General features: G+C 44.8%; 2 protein-coding genes across 13 annotated transcripts in view; one reads left to right on the top strand and one right to left on the bottom strand.

Moving 5' to 3' along the window:
- RBBP5 (RB binding protein 5, histone lysine methyltransferase complex subunit) overlaps nucleotides 1-22,125 on the top strand; it is a 176,059-nt gene that overhangs the window by 31,212 nt on the left and 122,722 nt on the right. The gene's annotated exons all lie outside the window — the stretch shown is intronic.
- CNTN2 (contactin 2) overlaps nucleotides 8,422-22,125 on the bottom strand; it is a 51,186-nt gene continuing 37,482 nt past the window's right edge. The window contains exons 14-23 of the mRNA XM_007065110.3: nucleotides 21,941-22,061; nucleotides 21,416-21,574; nucleotides 21,139-21,288; nucleotides 19,891-19,961; nucleotides 19,163-19,397; nucleotides 18,574-18,689; nucleotides 17,717-17,903; nucleotides 16,785-16,897; nucleotides 16,519-16,687; nucleotides 8,422-15,592 (exon numbers count right to left, since the gene is read on the bottom strand). Coding sequence (XP_007065172.2) covers nucleotides 15,483-15,592; nucleotides 16,519-16,687; nucleotides 16,785-16,897; nucleotides 17,717-17,903; nucleotides 18,574-18,689; nucleotides 19,163-19,397; nucleotides 19,891-19,961; nucleotides 21,139-21,288; nucleotides 21,416-21,574; nucleotides 21,941-22,061 — 1,431 coding nt within the window. The 3' untranslated portion in view covers nucleotides 8,422-15,482. The remainder of the gene's footprint in view (nucleotides 15,593-16,518; nucleotides 16,688-16,784; nucleotides 16,898-17,716; nucleotides 17,904-18,573; nucleotides 18,690-19,162; nucleotides 19,398-19,890; nucleotides 19,962-21,138; nucleotides 21,289-21,415; nucleotides 21,575-21,940; nucleotides 22,062-22,125) is intronic.

Genomic DNA, 22,125 nt, shown 5'->3' on the forward strand with positions numbered 1-22,125 from the left:
TTGGTCTTAGATATTATGAAAACCATAGTGGATCTAGCACTGCAGCATTTATTCTAAGCAGTAATATTTATATGAACTGTGTTAAATATACTGAATTAAACAGATTATTCATGTCTTAGTTATTACAGCAGCAATTGTACAGTTGATATGCTGTGAATATGCAGCAAATTAAATACCAAATATGTAAATAACATAAATCTATTATTACAAAGTGACTATACATTTTTCCACTTAGTTCAGTCAATTTTTAATTTTGCTCCTCTGATTTGATCAAGGTCTCTGGAATCAAATCATCTGACACTAAAAACAACCCAACTTCCACCTTTTACTTTGATTGCTCTGGGTCTCATTTTGCTCCCATGGATTTTAGTGGGAGTTTTGTGTGTGGCTTCAATGAGCGCAGGCTCAGGCTCCTATGCAGACATTACTGCAGAGCCCAACTGCATCCACAGAAAGCTGCCACTTAAGGGCAGATTTTCAGATGAACTCAGCTTCCACATAGATACCAAAATAAATGGCCAGATTCTCAAACATTGGATGCTGAGCTCTTGTGAAAACTTGGCCCCCTGATGTGAGTGCTGGGCCCTTGAAAATCTGGCCCTGAGCTTGCTTGAAAACCTAGCTAAACACGAATAAGGAGGCAAAAACTAGAAGGTAAAAAACAAAAAAGCCCTGGAGGAAAAATCTAAAGACCCATGTGATGTTTTTTAAAATGCCATTCACCACTGTTAATAATATAAGCACTGCCATGTGATGTGGACACTGATGTCCACAGAGATAATGAGATCAACTGCTAATGTTTTAATAGGAATTTTTTGGGAAACTGCAATGTCTGATCACTTATTTCAGCCTCCGTGATAGAAATGTATTTGACTGAAATAAGAGGAAGGGTCCCTCTATGTTGTTGGTGTGAAGCATCACCAGTGTAGAGAGCAGATTCTACCATCTATTGCACCTCTTGGCATAAGGATTTACTCACATGAAGCAAAAGATAATTTCTCTGTACCTTAATTCGGTCCCAAGAGGAGAAGAGAAAGATCATGTTTGAGCCGTCCCTTTTTCTTGGGGCTGTTTTTGTTGTTGGATTCGCAGAATCTTCAAAGCCTTGTTCAGTTCTTTCCCTCTGTCTCTGCCCCAAACTTTTGAGTTCACTCAGATGAGCAGTCGTCCCATTCTTTCTCTGTGTCCCTTACATTTAAAAGGGATGCACTTGTTTATGTTTCCAGTGGGCGAGGGGCCTTTCATTACTGCCCTTTGACCAATCCCAGGGCTAGTTTGTCTAAGCCTGTTGGCTTATTGTGGAGACGGACCGTTTCTCCTTAATGCTTTTTCAGTATGGGGTTTATTTATTTATTTTGGTCTCTCTGCATCCTGCTGAGGCAGGGGGATGGGTTGTGTGATCCCTTTACTTGCCCATTTGGAATTCACAAAGTGACGCAAAAGTTGTGTAGGAAGTAATTAACGAAATCTCTTGAGAAGCTGAGCCTGGATATTAGCAATCTCTAGGGATCCAGTGTTGGGTCCACAGCAAACATTATAGAATCAAAACAATAAACAATGCAAAACTTGGAAGCAAGAAATCCTCTAAAATGTCCTTGATGACTTGAAGTGGTGATTTTTTTTTTCCCCTCAGATGGGATACAAATCATGGCTCTTAATTTCATGACTGCAAAGCAGCCTCCTCTTGACTCTTGGAGTGCACTGTTTTGATGTTACCAAAAGCATTTGTTTAAATCATCCTTTTTTTGCGCGTTGGAGTGACAGCTTGTCACAGCTACATTTCACTAATTACCTTCGTGCTGGGAGTGATGTATCAGTTCAGATCAAGCAAATACTAACCTGAACCTTGAACTGAAACTTTTGTAAGGATGACAAAAATTTGGCTAACTTTTTACTCCTTAAGTATGGGGGGGTAGCCGTGTTAGTCTGTATCCACAAAAACAACAAGGAGTCTGGTGGCACCTTAAAGGCTAAGATTTATTTGGGCATAAGCTTTCGTGAACACCACTTCTTCAGATGCATGGAGTGAAAATTACAGATGCAGGCATTTTATATAAGTTAACTCCCTTCCCTTCATGTGTCATTATATAATGCCTGCATCTGTAATTTTCACTCCATGCATCTGAAGAAGTGGTGTTCACAAAAGCTTATGCCCAAATAAATCTGTTAGTCTTTAAGGTGCCACCAGACTCCTTGTTTTTTCTCCTTAGTCACTGTAGTTACTGAATCAGAATTGTGCTGGGGACATATGCGGAAATGTCACAACAAAGGCTGTACTCATGGTATTCCTGGCCTGACTCAGATGTCCAGGCTGTCCCAGATGAGTATTTGAGGTGGTTCCTAGAAACATCTGAACTTCTGCAGTTTATAATATTTTGCAAGTCTTTAGTGTTTTGGTCTGCTGATCTGAAATTAATATGCATTAGTGACGCCTAACAACACTGGGGTATTGTATTGCCATTTTATGGATAAAGGAAGTAACTTCCCAAGGTCAGTGGTCACACAGTGTATCTATGGCAGAAGCAGGCATAGATCTCAGTCATGTATTTTAAATACTAGACAGTGCTCCTTGAACCAAGCTTTGGGGTCTTTTTGAGGTTTGCGCATGACTAATGTATAGAGCAGACCATGGTAGTAAAGAAGGTAGAATCCCCTAGAAATTAGAGCTAGAAATGGTTTTCTCCCTTGCCGAATGCAGATTGTTCCCGTCATATTCTCCAGGCCTATGTTTAGAATGTGCTATGCATTCAGAAGTTCCGCCGAAGACTGGAGGATTTACCTGCGAGGATAAATGTATTTGCTCGTGCTGAATTCTGCTTTCAGTCAAAGACATCATGACCCCAGGCATTAATGGTTACAGTTGCTGAGAAAGCAGAACTGCCATCTCAGCTTGGGACTGAGGGATTTATGAGTTCTGGCTGACGCCTGCTAACTTTCTTAATAACACCTCCTTCACCTTTACGAAATCTCTTTGGAATGTAAATCCCTGATTTTTACATCAAACTGGGTAATGGGCCCCACCCATTAATGTCCCAGCCCATGGCTCTCATCAAACACAACACAAGAAACAATAGGAAAGGGGGTAGTGCCTTCAAAATGAGCCTGAGCTTGCATTTGTGTGCCTTCTTGGGAGGTCGTTTTAGACTTGCAGAGTCTCCTTTGAAAGTGGCACCTGGGGCTGCCTGGACAGCACCTGGTGGCCTGGATTTTGGAAGCAGTTTGTATAGCAACCAACTATACTTTTTCAGGTTAGCCTGTTTTTAACGGAAGCGGCTGTGATGGGAAGAAGAAACAGCTGCTGTCTTTGTGTCCAATCACACGGACTTTGATGCTGAGCTGGAGTGCTGCCCTACCCACTTACAGGTGCCCTTTTTTACCATCCCTGTGGAAGTACCAACTGGAGCGAGGACAGTGAACCTGACATTGGAGAGGTGGTGCCTATGGCTCTAGCTATGTACATGAATCTAGGCCTAATCTGGCGTGTAGCATTAGTATAAGGTAGCATGGTATAGTAGATACAGCAAGGGGTTCTGTTCCTACCTTTGTAGCTGACTTTGTGTAGCCTTAGCCTCTCTGTGCCTCAGTTTCCTCATCTGTCATATGAGGATAAAAATACTTATCCACCTCTGTAAAGTGGTTTGAGATCCCTGCGTGAAAGGTGTGGTGTGCATGCCGTATACCCTTCCTGATCCAAATGTCATGGGGTCATTGATTAAGTTAGAATAATGAGGATTATTTACCATGTAGTTAATAGACAACAGGGAACATGACCCTTTTTGGGTGGCACGGAGTTTTAAATAGATGGGGTTTGGATAATTGAGGCTTTATTACGTAAGGCATTATTCTTCTAGGATCTGAATGTTGTGATAATGATGTTTATGCTTTGTAACATAGAGCATAGGAGGGATGGGAAGCTTTGTCTGAGTGGGTTTGTAATCCATGTTACTTACCTAGCATGGTAAGTGTGCACCGTGCTCTGCAGGCCACAGGAAAACACCCAAATCACTCCTCAAGGTGAGGATGAGGAAAGAGACCCTTTCCTGCCCTCTCCATTACCCCCTCCCTGCCCTTTGAATCTTTCTTCTGCCATCCCTTCTCCAGCAGAAGGATGCTGGGTGCGTGTGAGATCTAATAAATATAATAATAATAGCTAGCTTTTAGCGCGTCTGTTAGGAGAAGAAGGTTGTCTGTGCAGCTTGCCCCTTGGTTTTGCTGGGGCAGAGATGAACTCTGAACCAGACCCACAGCTGTATCTTCCCCCTCCCTCCGCCCCTAAGCCAAGACTCTTATTAACTCTTGTCAAAGTAAACTGATGTGCCACACCGTGAGCACAGACTAGCTCACCTGGCGTGTGGGGGCCTCTTCTCTTTGCGGCTCTCAGAAGCAGACCAGGCCCTCAGCACAAACCACTTTCCATCCAGTGAAGGGCTAGCTGTTCTGAGGTCACTTAGACTGGGCTGCTTTGTGATTTATAGAGTCCGGGCCTCATGCAGTGTAAATAAACTCAGGGTTTATCTACACTGCAATTAGACACCCCTGGCTGGACCTCGCGGGGCTCAGGAATATTGGCTCTGCGATGTCCTCCTTGCTCCCCTGCCCAGTTACCTATGTCCCTCCTCTGCTCTCTCGCTTTCCTTGTGTCGCTCCAGCATTGCTTGGTGTGCTTCCTGTCTTGCCCATTATGAGCTTTTGATTTCCCATTTTGTTTAACTATGTTATTAGTTACTTACATGGCCCCAGTAGTGCAGAGTCTGAACTCCTTACCATCTTTAGTGACTTTATCTTGAGGTAGGGCCACTGTCCTCATTTTACAGACGGGAGCTAAGGCACAGAGAGGCCAAGTGACTTGGTCAAAGCCAAGGTCACAAAGGGAATCTGACAGAACAGGGACGTGAATCCAGGTTTCCCAAGTCGGACGCTACTGCCCTAACTACTAGACCAGCAGCTATTTGATTGTGAGTATTGATGAATTTGTTGTAGGCAAGGAGAGTACAAGCACATCCTGCTTATTCCCTGTCTTACTGCAGAGAAAGTGGAATCTCTATCAGAACTACCCAGGGGAGTCCCAGGGGTGACCTTCTAAAGACCACAGAGCTTCTAACATGCTTGGGTCTCCTGGGAGATGGGGAGAGAGCTTGGTAGCCCTGACAGGCTGCTGTGATGGGCTGGGAGTCATGCCACCCAAACCAACCAAGGGAGATACAGAAAGCATCTGTCTTGGAGTTAGCCATGCGATCACTTAATGCACAGAGATGAGGAAAGGGCCAGGCCCTAGCCGCAAGCAAGGCACTGAGAGGCTGGCGTAAATCATTCAGCTTTTGGTGCTGCTCCAGCATCAAGAGCACATATTTGTGTATGCCGACCTGACAGGCAGGAGAGAAATCTTATTACCTCTGTCCAGACCCCCTGAGGAGAGTCCCTATGTTGCTAGGCCACACAGCTGGGCACTCAGCCATATGCTCTAAGGGACTAAGTTGAGTGTCACTGGGGGATGTGGTATGGCTGAAACAACAGTCTCACCAGTGTCTGGTTCTGGACTCACTTCTTCAGAGCAACCTTGACTTGCTGTCCGTTTTCTGTTGTAATTTATGTTCTTCCAGGGCGTAATGTAAGTAGCATGTCAGTTTTGTCCGGACTCCTCTCCCCCATTTCTTCACATCACACCCACTGACTTCGGGATGTTGCAGATCCTCATGAGGATCCTCAGTACAGCACCATTTTTCTACTGTACGGTGCTCGGGCAAGTCAGCCATACCAGCTGCACAATGCTAGCTGCTGTTTAGAATGTGGAGGCAGGTTTTTTCTAAGATACTGAGCTTTTCAGCATGCATGCCATTGCAGCATCTGCCTGTGGATTTGCAAAACGCTTTCGGATCTGGATGAAAGGAGATTAATAGAGTTTAAGGCCAGAGGGGGACTATTCTAATCATTTAGTGCAACCTCCTGTATAACACAGACCAGAGAATTTCACCCACTGATTCCTGCAGGAACGGAAAGGATTGCTTTCTGTGTCACTGAACATTAAAAAGCCTGATAATTTGTGCCTGAACCAGAGCACATCTTTTAGCAAGGCATCCAGTTCTGATTTAAAATCTCCAAATTATGATGAATTTTCTATGTCCCTCGGTAAACTGTTCCAATAGTCAATTACTCTCCCGGTTAATAAGTTCCCTCTTATTTCCAGTGTGAATGTTTTCATTTCAACTTCCAGCTGTTGGTACACAGTAGCCAGATACATAAACATGACATGAAATCTCCATTCAGACCCCCAACCCCAGCAGTTCTTTGCTTTGAGGGCAATAAACATGATTCCAAACAGCCCCTTCTCCACTTGCTCATTGCCTCTGCCTTGGAATAGGATTAGGGCTTCCTCTGTGCTGATTTCATTTCCTTCTGCTGCAGAGTTCAGTTACCTACTGGTAAAGCCCCAAGCTTTCCTTGTTTTGTCAGTATGTTTAACTGGCAGCCTACAGGAAAAGCATCAGTGCTGGTGTGGGAATCCCTGGGGCAGTCGGAGCAGACGTCTGCCTGCAAATCTCGTTGAATTGTCTTACACCCCTTAGAGCTACTGGCACCTTATTCCTCTTCCACCAGAATGGCAAGGAGGCTGTTACAGAGACAAATGGAGCAGCAAAAGCTTTTAGGAAAACCCAGCCTCTGGCTAGGATTTTGATTTGATCTGTGTCCCATAGAGGGGAATGCATGACTGAGATGGGAACGTTTTAAACCCCTACGTGCCCCCAGAGTTTAATAATGTGAGGAGGGGGGACTGGCACAGGTTTGTAGATGCCATCAGTGCCTTCATCTTTATACGGTTTGCAAAGGAGAGTCCCTCATGAGCCACAGCATACGAGAGGTTAACTTATCTCTGTTCACACAGAGTCTTAAACATGCACGCCAGGGACAACAGCTGTGGCATGTAGGAGTGAATGGCCAACCAGCTGTGGTCTCCCAGCTTGAGAAAAAGGCACAAGGGGTTGCTGGCTACATGGGGTTCTTGTTCCTCACTAGTTAGGAAGCGGAAAGGACTCTGTTTGCCATGCTTCAGTCCTCTTTTAAAAAAAAGAAAAAGTCAGCTGCATTGTGGTGTTTGTCTAATGATTGCTCCCCTTGGAAGGATCCTGTTTTGAAACAAAGCAAATGCCCTTTCCTGTCCATCAAACATGCCAGCGGATGATCACTTTCCCTTCCACAGAGAAACAAAAATAAGCAGTGGGCTAGTAAAAATACCTCCCTGAGGAACAAAGGGTGCCCCAAACAGTGGATGACACTGTGTAAATGGTGATGGATTAGGGATAGATGGGGTTTTCCTGTCTCCTCAGCTCAGCAGGGCAGCTGCTGCTTTATCATGGGGGTGTGTTTGTGTTTGCTTCACTCTGGGGTGAGGAGCAAGTGACACTAAAATTGTCAAGATCCCCACCTCCTGCTGGAGATTTTATCAGAGAGTCCTTTGACACCATGACTGAATCTGCAGCTGGTGCCCACCAAAGCACTTAGATTTTGCTAATTGACTTTAGTGGGAAGGGGTGGGCCTGAGCTGAAATGTTTGGGTCCAGATCTAGAAAGTTCTGAGGTCCCCAGATTTGAGGATATGAGTTGAGCCTCATTTTTACTGTCTGGAAATCTTCAGAGTAAAATACAGATGCCAGCACTGAAGGATTGTCTCTCTTGGGGACATATTTTCAAATGTGGTGTCCAGATCCTGCACTTGGGAAGTCAGATAGGCAGGCGGGCACCCAGTTAGGCACCTTAGTTCTGAGCATCCGAAGGTGAGATTTGGGAGGGTTTCACTTAGTTGCCCTCCCTTTTTAAAAAAGGGTCCCTAGGGTCTTCCTTCACCATTTTAGCAAAGGTGTATTTTTTTTAGGGTTGCCTGGAAGTATCTTGCACTTTTATAGGGCCCTTGTTCCAATGATTCCCAGAATGCTTGACAGACCCTTGACCAAATTCAGACGCCATGTAAGTAACTCCCACAGAAGTCAGTGTTTAGGTTCAGGCTGAATTTGGCCCTCGGTATATATTGTGGATTTTGCTGCATCCACCTCTAAAATGCAGGTGCAAGTCTCTGCCACCAATCTTGGAGAAAAATTAGAGGAAGTGTCCCTACATCCCGGGATGTCTAGCAGTAGACAATTACCTGAGATGGAACTTGGCCAGAACATCAGCACAGTCTCATTACTGGACTGTTTTTTGGTGGAAAAACCCACCACTCTCTTTCACAAAGTTGTTTGCCAAGTGACAGTCAGCCTTTCATTTTGTGTGAGCTTAGTGCTTTCAAATGCTCTTTAACTTAGCCACACAACCGATCCAGCTTCCGCTGCAAGCTTTCCAATCCCATTCTCAGCTCTCTAAACAAGCCGTTCTGTAATCCTTAACTGCATTTAAAGCTGCATATAAATCCTTTGGACTCAAGCAGGTGTCTAAAGCCTCTGAAGATCTTTATTTACGAACTGCGTGCTACTGTAGCCAATAAATAACTTTAATTACAGTAAATACAGTATGTTTACAATGTTACCTTTTTGTTTTTCTTAAAAAAATAGTGTACAACAAAATTGAGAAGAAAACTGCCCCTGTTCCTGTATAGTGAAGTCAGATTAAAATATTCACAGCAGAGAGTTAAACCAGTTAATACAGGGGGAGCCTTGCAGGTTAAATGCAGATGGGATCTTAAAATAATTAGCGGAGTGTGATTCAAGTGCCATCCAAACGATTCCCTGGGCAAGGTACAAAACGGTCTCCCATCCAACACAAAAAAACAGAGGGACCCATTCTTCTCTGTTGCATTGCTGTAAATCTGAAGTAGTTCCGCTGAAGTACTCCAGATTTACATCCATGTACTAGTGTGCAGAATTTTGGCCAGAGGACATAATGGGAAGCCTAACGCTTGGTGTTGAAAATCATATAGTATCAGTTGGAAGATTATATCATGTTACCTAATTTAAAATATCAGTAAGTCACTGCTGTGTAACGTGTCACTTGAGGATATCCGAGAACTTCACACCTGTTACTGAAGCTCACAACTCCCCTGTGAGGTAGATATTACTATAGATGAGTACAACAGACTCAGCAAAGTTACTTTTCTCAGAGAGCTGGTGGCAGTGCTGTAACAGAACCCAGGAATCCTGACTCCTGGTCCCCTGCATTAATCCCTAAATCACAATTAAATGCAGGGGATTCCTAATGAGGCAGGAAATTGGTTTGCAGCTTAATGCCAGGGTGTAAAGCCAACGCATCCATTTAAACTACTTTGAAGCCAAGTTGTTTTTCTCTCCTTGCTTTGAACACCTCTTCCTTGAACCCCACCCCCGACAGCCTGAGGCAGCCCTGTTCAATTTCACACACGCCCCTTTGTTCCTTTCCTCCCTTTTGAGGGCTCTGGCTGAGTCTGTTGTGCCATTTCACATAGTTTAGACCCTGTTTGAATATCCACCAGTGCCGCTTTGGCCTTGTCTTCACGAGGAAAAACGGTGTGGGTTTATTACCAGGTGTTAGCTAACTGCTAATAACTAATATGTAGTGAACTCGTAGTGTAGATAAAGGAGTTGTATTTTTAACACATGGTAACAGGTTGTACTAAAACTAGAACTGCCTTATCCCCAGTAGGCTTCTACTATGTGTTAGCTAACTCTCTAAGCCTGAGATTGGCCCTTTGCCCCTAGCTGAATGCAAAAGGGTCATTTTTCTTCCCACACTCTGCTTCTACCTTCATCCACAATATTTCAGTGACATCTTGCTGCTCTGTTGCTCTTTAAACCATCCGCTTCCTTTCCCTCTCTGCCACTTCCCTCCTTGAGATCAAGAGGGAACAAAACCCCACAAACCAACGGAAAGAAACCGAGGGGGGGAAAATACTCATTGATTTAAAAATCCATAGATAAGATGCAGCAGTCACAATGTATTGTGTTTTCAATCTGCAAAATACTTTGCAAATGTACACTAATGAATCACCGGTGCTGTAGGTTAGTTTAATTATCCCACAACGGACTCGCACAGAGGTGAAATGACTTGCTCAGCGCTACAGATGGACACAGTGTTGGAACAAGAATTAGACCTTGGGAGTTCCTTGTTCCAAGTCCTCTGCTCTGGCCACTGGATCACACATTTCTATTTGTGTGTACAGTACAGTCCTGCATATACTTAAGATATTACAAAATTTTGTTTAAAAATCATGCTGAAGAATAATACTTAATAATTAATATAGTGCTTTACATTTTCAAAGCACTGTGCAAACCTTAATGAATTAAAATTGAGGACAATTGATTTTCAGGGGGGCTTAGGTACATTTGTAAATTTTACCCACTGTATTTTAGATATTAGAATGTATTCCCTCTATTTAGAATCTAGAGCCACACTCATGAAAACTGGTCAGTTTGTAACATTTGAAATCCAATTCAAATAATTTGTCACATGTTGCATAAAATGTACCTGTGATACAGTTTAACAAAAATGTCTGGAAAAATGCATTAACCCCCAGGGAAAATGCTATGAGTTGCTACTATTTAAAATCCATTGGTATCTCCAAACTATAAATTCTTATTCTCTAGACCCTGTCACACTCAGATACTTTGTCTCTGACCAGGAATGTCAAGTCCTTTATTTTCCTAAGGCCATAAAATTCACTAAAATTGGCACAGCTGCAGGTACAGACAGTGGGGTTTGCAAGCACTTGTTTGGGACCATGTCTAGATACAAGTGCCATTTAAATAAGTCTCCGTTAGAACGGGACAAAGATGCTGAACCTCAGTTCGTTAACTCCCTTGGAGTAACTAAATGCTGTTCACCCCTCAGCCTAAAATGAAGTCAATGAAAACACATTCACATCCTATACAGATACCTACTGTCACATGCTTTAGTTTAGCTACTCTGAACTAGTCAGGGGGACACAGACATCTCGGCCCTCTTGGTGCCCTTGGAAAACAGGCCACTTTCCTCTTCCCCAGAGGTGCAACAGCCAGTTTAAATGCAATGGAAGTAGCTCACAGGCCAATCCTGCAACCCTCAGCATCAGCCTCTTGATACATGGAAGCCTAGAACTCCTGAATTCTAATCTCAGCTCATCATTGACTCTCTTGGCTGGTCATTTAACCTCTCTGCCCCAGTCTCTTCATCTGTAAGGTAGGATTAATATTTCTGTACTCCACCAGCACGGGTGCAAGGATTGTTAGTTCACATTTGTGCAATGCTGTGAAGCTACATGATGCCATATTCGAGCTAAGTATCGCTGTTGTTATGACCCTGGCTATAAATAATTCTGTGGTATTTCCACCTGGCCAGGTGGTTGATCAAGCATCAGGACTGATCCAGCTCCAAATCTCTAAGCTTTCAAGCAAGGTTTTATTCCTAAATTCTCCTTTGCCCCAGCTCCACTGGGACAAAGGATGAAGGCTCAAGAAAACTCTGATATGAGATAACAAAGTGAGGCATTATTAATAACACAAAATAATTTGCAAAGCAAAAGAAACACGTCAATAAAATAGGTTCAGATTTTTAAACATAAAATGTACAAAAATAGATATAATAATTTATATTTAGACAACAGCTATCATTCATAAACACTGTAACAATCCACTAGGGGGAACCAGCAGGTAATTTGTTGCTAAATAGATTATGGTGCAGAAATTCAAGCTGCATAATTAAACAGAGGTAGTGATGGGCGGGGATCCTGGTGAGGCTATGGCGTTGTTTTCACTGCTAGAAAAGGTACATTTATTACCATGGGATAACTGGCATGCATGAGCTATTCAGATGTAAAAACACTTCAGTTTTACCATATGGTGAATAGCCCTGTACCCTTTCCAGGGGCTGACCTCTCGTGTTTACCTCATGGTAATTCTAAATGCCTTGTCTTCGCTGTGTTTTTACGTTGGGGTAGCTCAGGAGTGTTAGTCACCCCGAAGTAAAAAATACACATTTTGTAGTGATGGCAAGGCCCCAGATCAGCTCCCTCTACTCTGTGTATGTCATTTCTCCTATCTGACTGGTATGACTCACTGCCCTTCACTTGGTTTCTCTCAGTGATTTATTTGTAGAGGAAACCAAGAGAGGGGAAATCCTCCATCTCTGTCTGGTCTCTCATTCTAACTGTTTAGCAATTTTCCATGCCACTGAATTTTTCCTCTCTCCTCCATCTCTCCATATATTTCTCTCCTTTTCCAAATATATTAACACCCATTCTTTATCTCAGTTCCCAGCGTTCACACTGTGTGCATGGCTTCTTGTGTAGGAATTCCGCTGGTGTACTTCCCCTCTTGTCAGAAAACAAATTGTGATGGTGTGTAGGACAGATGCTGTGCAATTATATTGGGGTCTCGCTAGTGTATGCTGCCGGAATAACTCCTTTACATGGGCAGGGATTTACGCACCTAAGCTCCTAAATGCACAATAAGAGCTGGGACACACAATAGCTTTAAAAATGATTAGCTAGTGCAAGCCATCCCTGACCCCTCTCTGACACTGAGGGCTGGACGGTGGTGTTTAACCTCTTGGGGAGCACTGGAAACAGAATATTTCCTAGTTGCGCTTTGTAGATCAGTTTAAGGGTGCAGCAAACTCCCCAGTTAGGCCTGCCTGGTGTATTACTTTCCATCACTTCTTGCCCCCTTTTGGGAGAATAGCACATCTGGTCCCTGGGGGAAAGATAGCAGTAGCAGCTCTTATGTACTCTCTAGCTCAAAGGTTGCAATTCTGGCCAAGCCGTACACAGACTGTGTAAGGAAGGGCGGGGGCTATTTGGTCCCTCCTCTACTTACCAGGCCCCTTCCATCCTCACTGCACAATCCTGTGAAGTCCAGACAGAATGTAGCCCCTAGTCTCTGGACACAATCTGCATAGTTTATGAACCAGCTAGGATTGGGAGAAAAAAAATACAGCTAGCAATCTTCAGGAGAAAATCATTTTTGCTACAAATCCAGAAGGAAATCACCTGGAGTCTTAAAGCTTTCCCCAGGCCCCTAAGTTTTCACAATCACTCTGTGAAACATTCTTTAGCAGTGGTTTGATCCTGAGAGTCCAAGGGAAGTGTGGATGCTTAGAATTGGGCCCTAGATGCTGGATATTCATTTTACTTCCCCAGTCTGTACAAAATATGCTGTCCTTAAAAACATGAGCCCAACCCTTCAGTCCTTACTCATGGACAAAATTCCTTTGTCTGAACAAGAGCTGCGGGTGCAGATCCAATTGACTTGATTGGCCTCAGCTACTGCAAATTAGAAGACCTTTGGAGTCCATGAAGTTATGCCAGTTTACGCGAGCTCAGGATCTGGCCCCTATATTTGTGGACGTTTACTTCATCACTTCAAATCCACACAAAAAACTCCCCTTAACTTCAGTGGCAGGTCTGCATACACCAATAGTAGCAGGATCAGGCTTAGATTTTAAGGGGCAGATGTTCAAAGGCACAAAGATCTGTTGGGCTCCTAATTCCCATTGTGCCTTTGAACATCTGCCCTTAAACCAGATGTGTATTCTGATCTGAATACTTGGGGTACTGACCTGCATAAACCCTTATGCATTGAGAGGATAGCACATGGTATACTTGACCATCTTATAAGTCAAGTGTACTATTTGCTCACTGTAGATAATGACTTTCTAGTCTCATGGGATCCTTGCAGTGCTAGTGCCTCTCAGAGGCATTTTGTGAAAATACGTAGCCTTCTGAGAAGCAGTAGACTCAATGACACTGGTAGCTGGGATGCCAGAGTCCCTTTACAGCATGTAGTTGGGATTCAAATACCCTTACACCGTTGGTAGTAGCTATTCCAAAACCCCTTACGTTCTTGTAAAGTTTTAACAGAATTTTGTGTGGTAAGTTTTGTGAAGAATTTAGCAGGCAAGAGGAAGGAATTGCTTCTAATGCTGATATGGTGCTGTTACTCCCCCGGAGAGATCCTAGCACTGAAATCTGCAGGCCCATCATGGATCAGTTCCATACAGTTATTGCAGGAGGGCATGAATGCATGGCAGAGGGTCATAACAAGATTCCTCAACTAACCTCACTGGTTCATTCTCAGCGAAGCTGGAGAGGACACGGAATTGGGTGCCTAGCACAGAAACTGTATTTCAATCCTCCTCCTTCCCATTGCACAGTTTGGCAAATGTAACCTCCTGGTCAGGTAATTATGGAATAAAGTTGGTCAGGTAAGCAATACCGTCAGTTATGAAGAAAGAAGATGTGGGCAAGTACCCCTGAAGGCAGCCTGAGAATCACCAGAGAGAGCAGCGAATCAGGTTGTGGATTACTCTGGACATGCAATCTTCTGGCATTACAAATTTTGCAAAGCAACAAACTTTTCTCAACCAGACCAGTCACTGAAACAGCTGAGCATTCTGTCACATCCGCATCCCCCCATTAGCTGGCTGTGTGCATCCCGCATGTGAAAAGCCAGACTCACTCACTGGTTAAACCTTGATCTCACAACCGTGGGGCGTGGCTAATACTTTTGGCTAGATGGGAATCATTTGCACGAGAGAGAGAAGAGTCTCCTCTGAGTCCAGAGCAACTCTGCTGCCTCAGCTATCCTTGAGTCACCAATCCTCGGTTGAATTGTCTGCGTTCTTCCCCCTTTAAGGCCCTCTCTGTGTGCCGAAGATGAATTCCTCTCAAATCGTTTTAATAGGCTGGATCTATCTCCCCAAATTTTAGATTCGAGAAAAGTAAACAAAACAAAACAAAACAAACAACCCAACAACAAAACACCCAAAGGGAAAACAACAACAACAACAAAACAATCCCAGGATGTGGGTAATACTGAAGGTTGCACCTCTTAGCATAACAGCCAGGGTGACCTGTTGTACAGGATTGCAAGTCAGCCCCAGCATTGCCAGTAAGAGGCAAGTAAAACCATTTCAATTTCACCTATGATCTATTTTCTCTTTCTTTTTCACCACCTAAGTACTAAGCTCATCCCTCTCCTTCAGGATAGGCAGGGCACAGATATTCCTTTCTCTTGAGGCTTTTTCTCCTTGAGCTGGTTGCTGCAAAATAGCTGATTTGGCTCAGGATCTGGGAAAAGCTCCTCCAATAATATTCTCCCTTATCTTTGAACACCAGAGCTGTCAGTTCAGAGATGGCTGTGGGGTTGATATGGAGCATGCTGATAACGTTGAAATCTTCCCCTCAAAAGCTAATGTACATATTTTTAAAAAAGTCTAGTTTAGCAGTCTGGTTATTTTCATACATGGCTTCGTAAGGCAATAAACCTACTGGATAAAGTACATAAGACAGCTGGCTCCCAGAATTCACACACAATTCTTCCTCTTTTTTTTCTTTTTTCTTTTAAAAAAAATCTTGTATGAAACGTTCTACTTTCTAAAAAAAATGAGTGTTTCTTTTGTTTTCTTCCCCCTTACATTGATTTTGACGACCCCCTTTTTTGTAGCACTGTTGTGGCACAAACTTGTAGTTGCAACGGCCAAATGTCGAATAGTTCCGTGCAGGCTGAGGAGGAATTGTGTCCTGTGATCCTCAATTGGATTGGCTAGCATCAGAGCTCCAAGTAGCCAATCAGAACCAACATTACTAGAGAGTTAGTCGTAATAACGGCAGTATGCAGTGCTGGGTTGGCTGCAGAATTTTCCACCATCATACTTGTGCCTGAAAGAGAGAAGAATAAGAAACAACCGTGATGAATAATTCCCTTGTTGTACTGGTTCCACCTGTTTTCTTTTTTCCCCAAGGAACCAGAGAGGATTTGGTGAAATGTTACTTCTTGGAATGCTGAGTGCTGCTGCTTTATTTATTGTTGATGCATCTTGAAGAAATAATTTTGTTTACAAAGAGAATAGAATAATATTTACTGTGGGCTAAATCCTGAAGGACTCAGGCAAAACATGGAACTCAAAGGGAAACTTGCCTGAGTCGGAGCTAAGGGTGAAATCCTTGCCCCATTGAAATCCATGGGAGCTTTGCCATTGATATCAGAGGAGTCAGGTTTTCACTGTAAACGAATATATATTGAGTACAGACTTCAAGGAGTTTGGCCGACAATGAATAACACCCAGCTTCAGCGTAGACTAAAGGGAAAGCATGATAATAGTTTGCCTGTATGTGAAGAATTCAAACAGCGAAGTGGGAGAGGGTTAACTAGGATAATCCAGCAGCCACAGGTGAGTTCTGGAAAAGGGTACTTGCAGAAAGTGCCCTTAACTAAAGCACTTGTGTGAAAGTAGGTCAGGTCACAGACCAGGGCTAGAGCTGCCCCTGCTTTCCCACCCCATGTGCTAGATGGAAGAAGTGGGATCTGGAGCCAGTGTTCATTCTGCTCTATGGGCCTGTGTTGGGAGAAAGACCCAGACTGAGTGCAAAATAGGTGCAAAATAGGGCAGCGAAAGGAATGATACAGGATTAGCGCCTCTAAATTTAACATACCACCTCGGATGCACCATTGTTTCCAAGGGTCAGTAAAACGTTATGGCATAATGGCCATTTGGTACATGACCAAGGTAAATGAGTGTCCACTTGTGGGACATGTGCAAGGGAATAAGGCAGGGAAAGGAGAAAGAAGAGCAAAGCAGACGCACCGCCATTTCTGAGGATGTGAACCTCTGCTGGGACTCCATCTCCTCCTGGCCCCGTTGCCCTAATCTGCACCAGGGCATGAGTGGAGTCTTCAGGCATTGGGATCTCAATCTGGTTCTTGCTGGCCAGGTACAGTGTGGGAGTGGAGTGCGAGTCTTGCCGGTAGAGCATCTGTTGGAGGATACATTTGAGTTTAGTGTCGTGGGGTCCTTCTTTGTTTTGTTCAGCACAGTATGGAAGAGAAGAACTTGCTATGTGCTGCCTGTACCTTGTATCCAGTGACAGTGGACTCGTTTGCCTTTGCAACCACAGGGTCCCACATGACGCTGACACTGGAGCCGGAAAATGTCCAGGAGATGTTACCAGGTGGCCTCCTTGGGGCTAGGAGATAAAAGATGATGGAGAGTTCAGTGAGGATGAGAAACAGAAGAAAGCAAAAGGAGGGATGCTGTAGCCGAGACCAAGGGCTATCAGGTCACCTTCTGAGACCCACTGGCCAACTTGGAGGGTAGGTAGCACTAACATGGCTAGGAATATCAGGAGAGCATTTCAGCTAGAGTCATCTGAATAAAAAACAACCTGATATAACTGGCAACAAATCAGGTTTTCCCTTTGCTGGATTTGAAATGGTTCTTTCTGATTGACTCCCAGCACACAGCTGGGAACAGTTCTCAGCTCGAAAGCATTCTTGCTCATTTGTCAAACTGTTTCTAGACCTTGTGTGTTGTGAGCTTTCACACCTTACATTCACCTCAAATCGGATTATCATTTGCTGTTTGTTTTATTTCATTGGCAACATATTAGTAGCTGATGTCTCAAAAGCTGGCAGAGTGGGTGAGTAATAATTAATTCTAGAAGTTAGGGGTTCCCTGGCTATCCTCAGGTATAAAGCATTGGTGCCTAGCTTCAGCAGCAGCTCTCCGGAAAACGGGTGCTAAATTCATGCTAGAATTCAAATAGAGAGAAAATCAATAGCAATGGTTATTCAAATGATATGATTTGGGGACCAACATCTCAATCTTTCTGAGCTAAAAACAAATGCCTGATACCAGCGGAAAGCTCAGATTGACACTTCTTATTGTATATAACACATTTTTGTCTGAGCAGATTCTAAACTGTCAAACCTTAGAATCAACCCTGGTCTTTTGCCACTGATCCAACAGGGAGAGAATATAGCCGTAGTGCTTGGCGCTCACTCACGTGGCTTTGTTGTTGTGATGTTGGTAGAGGGACTGGCTGGCCCCGTTCCAGCCCGGTTGTAAGCTCTGACTGTCATGTGGTACTTTGTGTTGGGGTTCAGGCCTGTCACGTGAGCTGAGGTGACGAGACCTGCCGTCCTCACTCTGTCCGCTGCTGCCTCTTTATCGCCATCCTTCCAGTACCGGATCTAAACAGACGAGTACACAGAGGTCTTAGCACTTGAGGCATTTGCACTTGTGAGTACCAGACCCATTCCACCCAATGCAGGAGACCTGGGTGCTGGAGCAGTTGTCTTAGGAGTCACTCTCTCTGTGCCGGAGGAGCTCAGGTGTATCAGGCTGCGGGTCATCCTGACCCCCCTCCAATTCTGTTTTTTTTTTTAAAATTGTACTATGATTGACACATTTTCCAGAGAAGCCCTCGGAAACTCAGCTTGTAGGTTGACTGCCATTTTCATACAGGGGATTATTAGCCAAACCCTGGGGCTCTTACTCAGTTTTTTACTCATGTCAGCTCCTACTGGAGTCATAGGTGCCCTCAGTATTTGGCCCTGTGCATCTTGCTCGGCCTGTGGCCAGGATCAAAGCCGTTGGCTGTGGAATGGCAGGTGGCAGGAATGGGAAATCCCATCATGACAGTTTCTCTAGAGGTACTAGTACTGGCTGCACAGAATCAGCATCGCCTACAGCAGAGTGGATGCTGGAATCCTCCAACCCCCTCCCGCGCCCTTGAAAATGGAGGCCCTGCAGCCATGTTGTTTGCTTTCACTTCCTGTAGCCTAGGGAGATAACTGATTTGCCTCATTGTGTGCTCCAGCCTGAGTCTCAGTCCTTGTTCTAGCCCTTCCATTCCCTTACCTCGTAGCCCAGAAGGACTCCATTCGTGTCTCCCTGCTCAACGGGCTCCCACGACACGTCCATTTCCGAGGACAAAACGGCCTTGGCTGTAACCCTGGAGGGAGCCACTTTTGGTTCTGGCAAAGGACGGAAGAAAAACCCAGCAATAGAAGTCTGTTTCATGACAGCAGGTGACAGGGTCACTACCCCGGAAGGAGTGGTTTCACGGCCAGATGCCAGCTCTGTGGCTATGGGGTGGCTAGAGAAGGCACTGCTCACTGGAGGCAACATTAATTGAAGCTGTGAATGTGGATTTTGTGTAACCAGGAGGGCAGCCTGGCTTGGGGTGGTGTGCGACAGGAGCTCTTGGGAGCTGAATGTCTCTTCTTCTGCAGTGGGTGTATCTTTGTAGGTGCACTTAGGAGAACGTGTGTGTTTGTATTACAAGGCACTATGTGAGCACTTCTAGCCTGATCCTCAAACCAAGGTCAACCGACCTTCTAATAACAGGAAACAATTCCTAGCAGTGATATCTATTAGACTGGAATAGCTTCTCTCAGAAGAAGCAGTAGCAGGCGCATCAGACAGAGTCACCACAGTCCCTCCTTACCTTCCTCTGCAGAGTACACAATGGCAGTCAGGCTCTCCGGTCCCTCCCCCTTCCTGTTGTATGCTTTGATTTTCACTTCAAATGGGGTGTAGGGCCCAATGCTCTCGTTGCGGTAAACGTAGTGCAGCGATTCTGGGTGGGGCACCTGTGCGGTCTTCCACGCCTGGGTGCCTTGCTTGCGGAACGACAGGATATATCCAAAGCCATCTCCGTTCTGGTACTCCCGCAGCATTGGCTACGATATTGGGCAAGAACAAACGGAGACATTGGCCCTGCGCTCATTTTATACCCATAGTGCATGCAATAGATTTGATCGATACAGTAGACGGAATTCTGCCCTTGGGCATGTGTGTGCAAATCCCACTGAAATGGCTCTGTAGTACAGCATCAACGCCACTGCAGTGTTGCCAAGTCTTGTGATATTTTGTGTTTTCTTATGGCCTCTGCTCCTGGAATCTTGTGACAGTCACAAGAAAATAGCCCACATCCTTTATATTTGTATAGAAAGGCCCGTATCTGCTCCCTCTAGAGTCTGCAGGGGAATCAGGATCATATCAAAGTGGTAGTTTACATACCCCCCCTTTTTCTTCCATCTTTGCTTTCATCTCCTTTTCACCCCCCTTCTCTGTTTTGTCTCCCTTTGTAGCGCCTCTCTGCTCCCTTTTCAGAGCCAAGCCTGTCTCCCTTTTTCTGCACTCTTTGTTGGCCTGTGCCTGCTGCCAACTTACCGTCCAGTTGATGATGAGCTCACCGGGGGCCCCTCCTCCTCCACTGAGCCCAGATGGTGCCACAGTAGGGGCTGTTGTATTCCCCCAGAAAGAGAAGGAATGTATGAGTTTAAAAACAAAACAGTGAAAGAAAAGCACCCGTGCTTCAAAACCTGGGAAAAACCAACTTCCATCAACTCTCAAACCTGCGCTGACCCATCTGGTTCTAACCATTAATACTGAAGGTATTTTAGGTGTGATTTTCAGAGCTTCTGAACTCCAACCGTCCTTACTAAGTTCAGCTGGAGATGTGAGTTTTCAGAGCCTGTGAAAACCAAGCCCTAAAAAGTATAGCATGGGTGAAATTGTGTTGGGTGTGAGCTGCCAGTTCACCACACACATTCAGAGCGTTTCTTGTGCCAATCTTGCACTTCAAGCTCCTGAGCAATACGACCAAGAGTAGTACTGATTTAATATACAGTAAGCTGTCCACGGGGGACTTCACCCTGTCCTTGCAGTGGGTTGGACAGTGGTTCTCAACCTTTCCAGTCTACTGTACCCCGTGTAGGAGACTGATTTGGCTTGCGTACCCCCAAGTTTCACCTCATTTAAAAACTGCTTGCTTACAAAATCAGATATAAAAATACCAAAGTGACACAGCTCACTATTATTGAAAAATTGCTGATGTTCTCATTCTTATAAAATAAATTCTGACACCCCCGCCCGATTGAGAAACACTGATATAGTATAAACATGTCACTGTATGACGCTTTAGTTTGTACTGACTTTGCTAGTGCTTTTCATGTAGCCTCTTGTAAAACTAGGCAACTATCTAGATGAGTTGCTGTACCCCCAGAAAACCTCTGAGTACCCCTAGGGGTACACATACCCTTGGTTGAGAATCAAATAGCTCTTTTCCATTTCTTACCACTAGGATCCTATAAAGTTCTCAGAGTGTCAAATACTCAGGGCTGGGACTGTCTTTATTTTGCATATTGCACAAGGCTGAGCTCATTGTCAGTGGTTAACATATAGTAAATAACACTTGTGAAGCAGTCATCCAGCACTGTTGCGCCTTTATCTTTGGCATGTAAATGGGTAAAGAAGAAGGCATATTTTGTGTCATCACCATCTCTAGGAATACTCAGTGAGATGATGAACTTGTGGCAATGCCTAAGTGAGCATGCAAACCATCCTGTTCCATTGCAGAGGGGTAGGGATAGATGATCCCTGATGTCTCCTTCTAACCCTGAGTGTACATGCACCTACCGGCTTCTTTGGTGCGGATTTTGCTGGAGGGCCCACTAGGATCCCCAGCTCCAAGGATGTTGCTGGCTAGGACACGGAATTCATAGTCCATCCAGGGAATGAGGTTCACCACCTGGGCTGTCTCTGCATTGCCCTCAATATTTGCAGGATCTATAACCCAATAACATGAGAATACAACAAATAGAGCAAGTGGCAGTCAAAAAGCAAAAAAATAATAATTCCATCCCAGAGCAATCTGTGTGGGCAAAGGCACGGCTGCTGCCGTGAAAACACTTACTGGTGCGCACTTGCTTCCATTTGTTGGAGAGTAGGGTGCGGGCCTGGATGGTGTATTTGGCAATCGGACTGTGGTTATCAAAGCCACGGCTCCAGCTCAGCTGGATGGCAGTATCACTGATGTCCACCACCACCACGCCCCCAGGGGGTCCAGGAGGTCCTACCACAGTGAGAGAAGGACAGTCACATTAACAGCCACATGGGGGAGTCAGCAGGGCTTGTTGCTCTTCAAGCAACATCCCATGTGGTAGGTCATAACCAGGCCGCTGTACCCCGAAGCGTAAAAAGTGTAGCCTCAAAATTTTTCCTCCCTTAAAACATTTGGGATCTGGCGTGGAACCTCCGCTGGATTCTAATTCCCTTCTCGCGGTTTAAATGTGTGTCGCAGATCATGAGGAATTTACAGAGCTCTTGGTGGGAGGTTTTCGGGTGTGAGAGCATGTTGGTCCCTGGCGGGGAATCCAGTTTGTTCGGGCTCGTTGTACGCTGCATGCAGGATGTGGAAAGGAACAGCCAAAAAAATTACCTCTTACAACCAGCATGGCTGATTCCGATGCGCTGTCCACGACTGTCTGGGCTGTGCATGTGTACCGCCCGGAGTGCCTCAGCTGAGTATTCAGGATGGCGAGGTCCCCAATAGCCTCTTTCTATGCAGGGGAGAAAGACGGCAATGGGGGAAACGTCAGAGCAAGCTTGGGGACCATACAACAT

The sequence above is a fragment of the Chelonia mydas genome, chromosome 21 (genome assembly GCF_015237465.2).
Source record: "Chelonia mydas isolate rCheMyd1 chromosome 21, rCheMyd1.pri.v2, whole genome shotgun sequence".
NCBI classification, from domain to species: Eukaryota; Metazoa; Chordata; order Testudines; family Cheloniidae; genus Chelonia; species Chelonia mydas.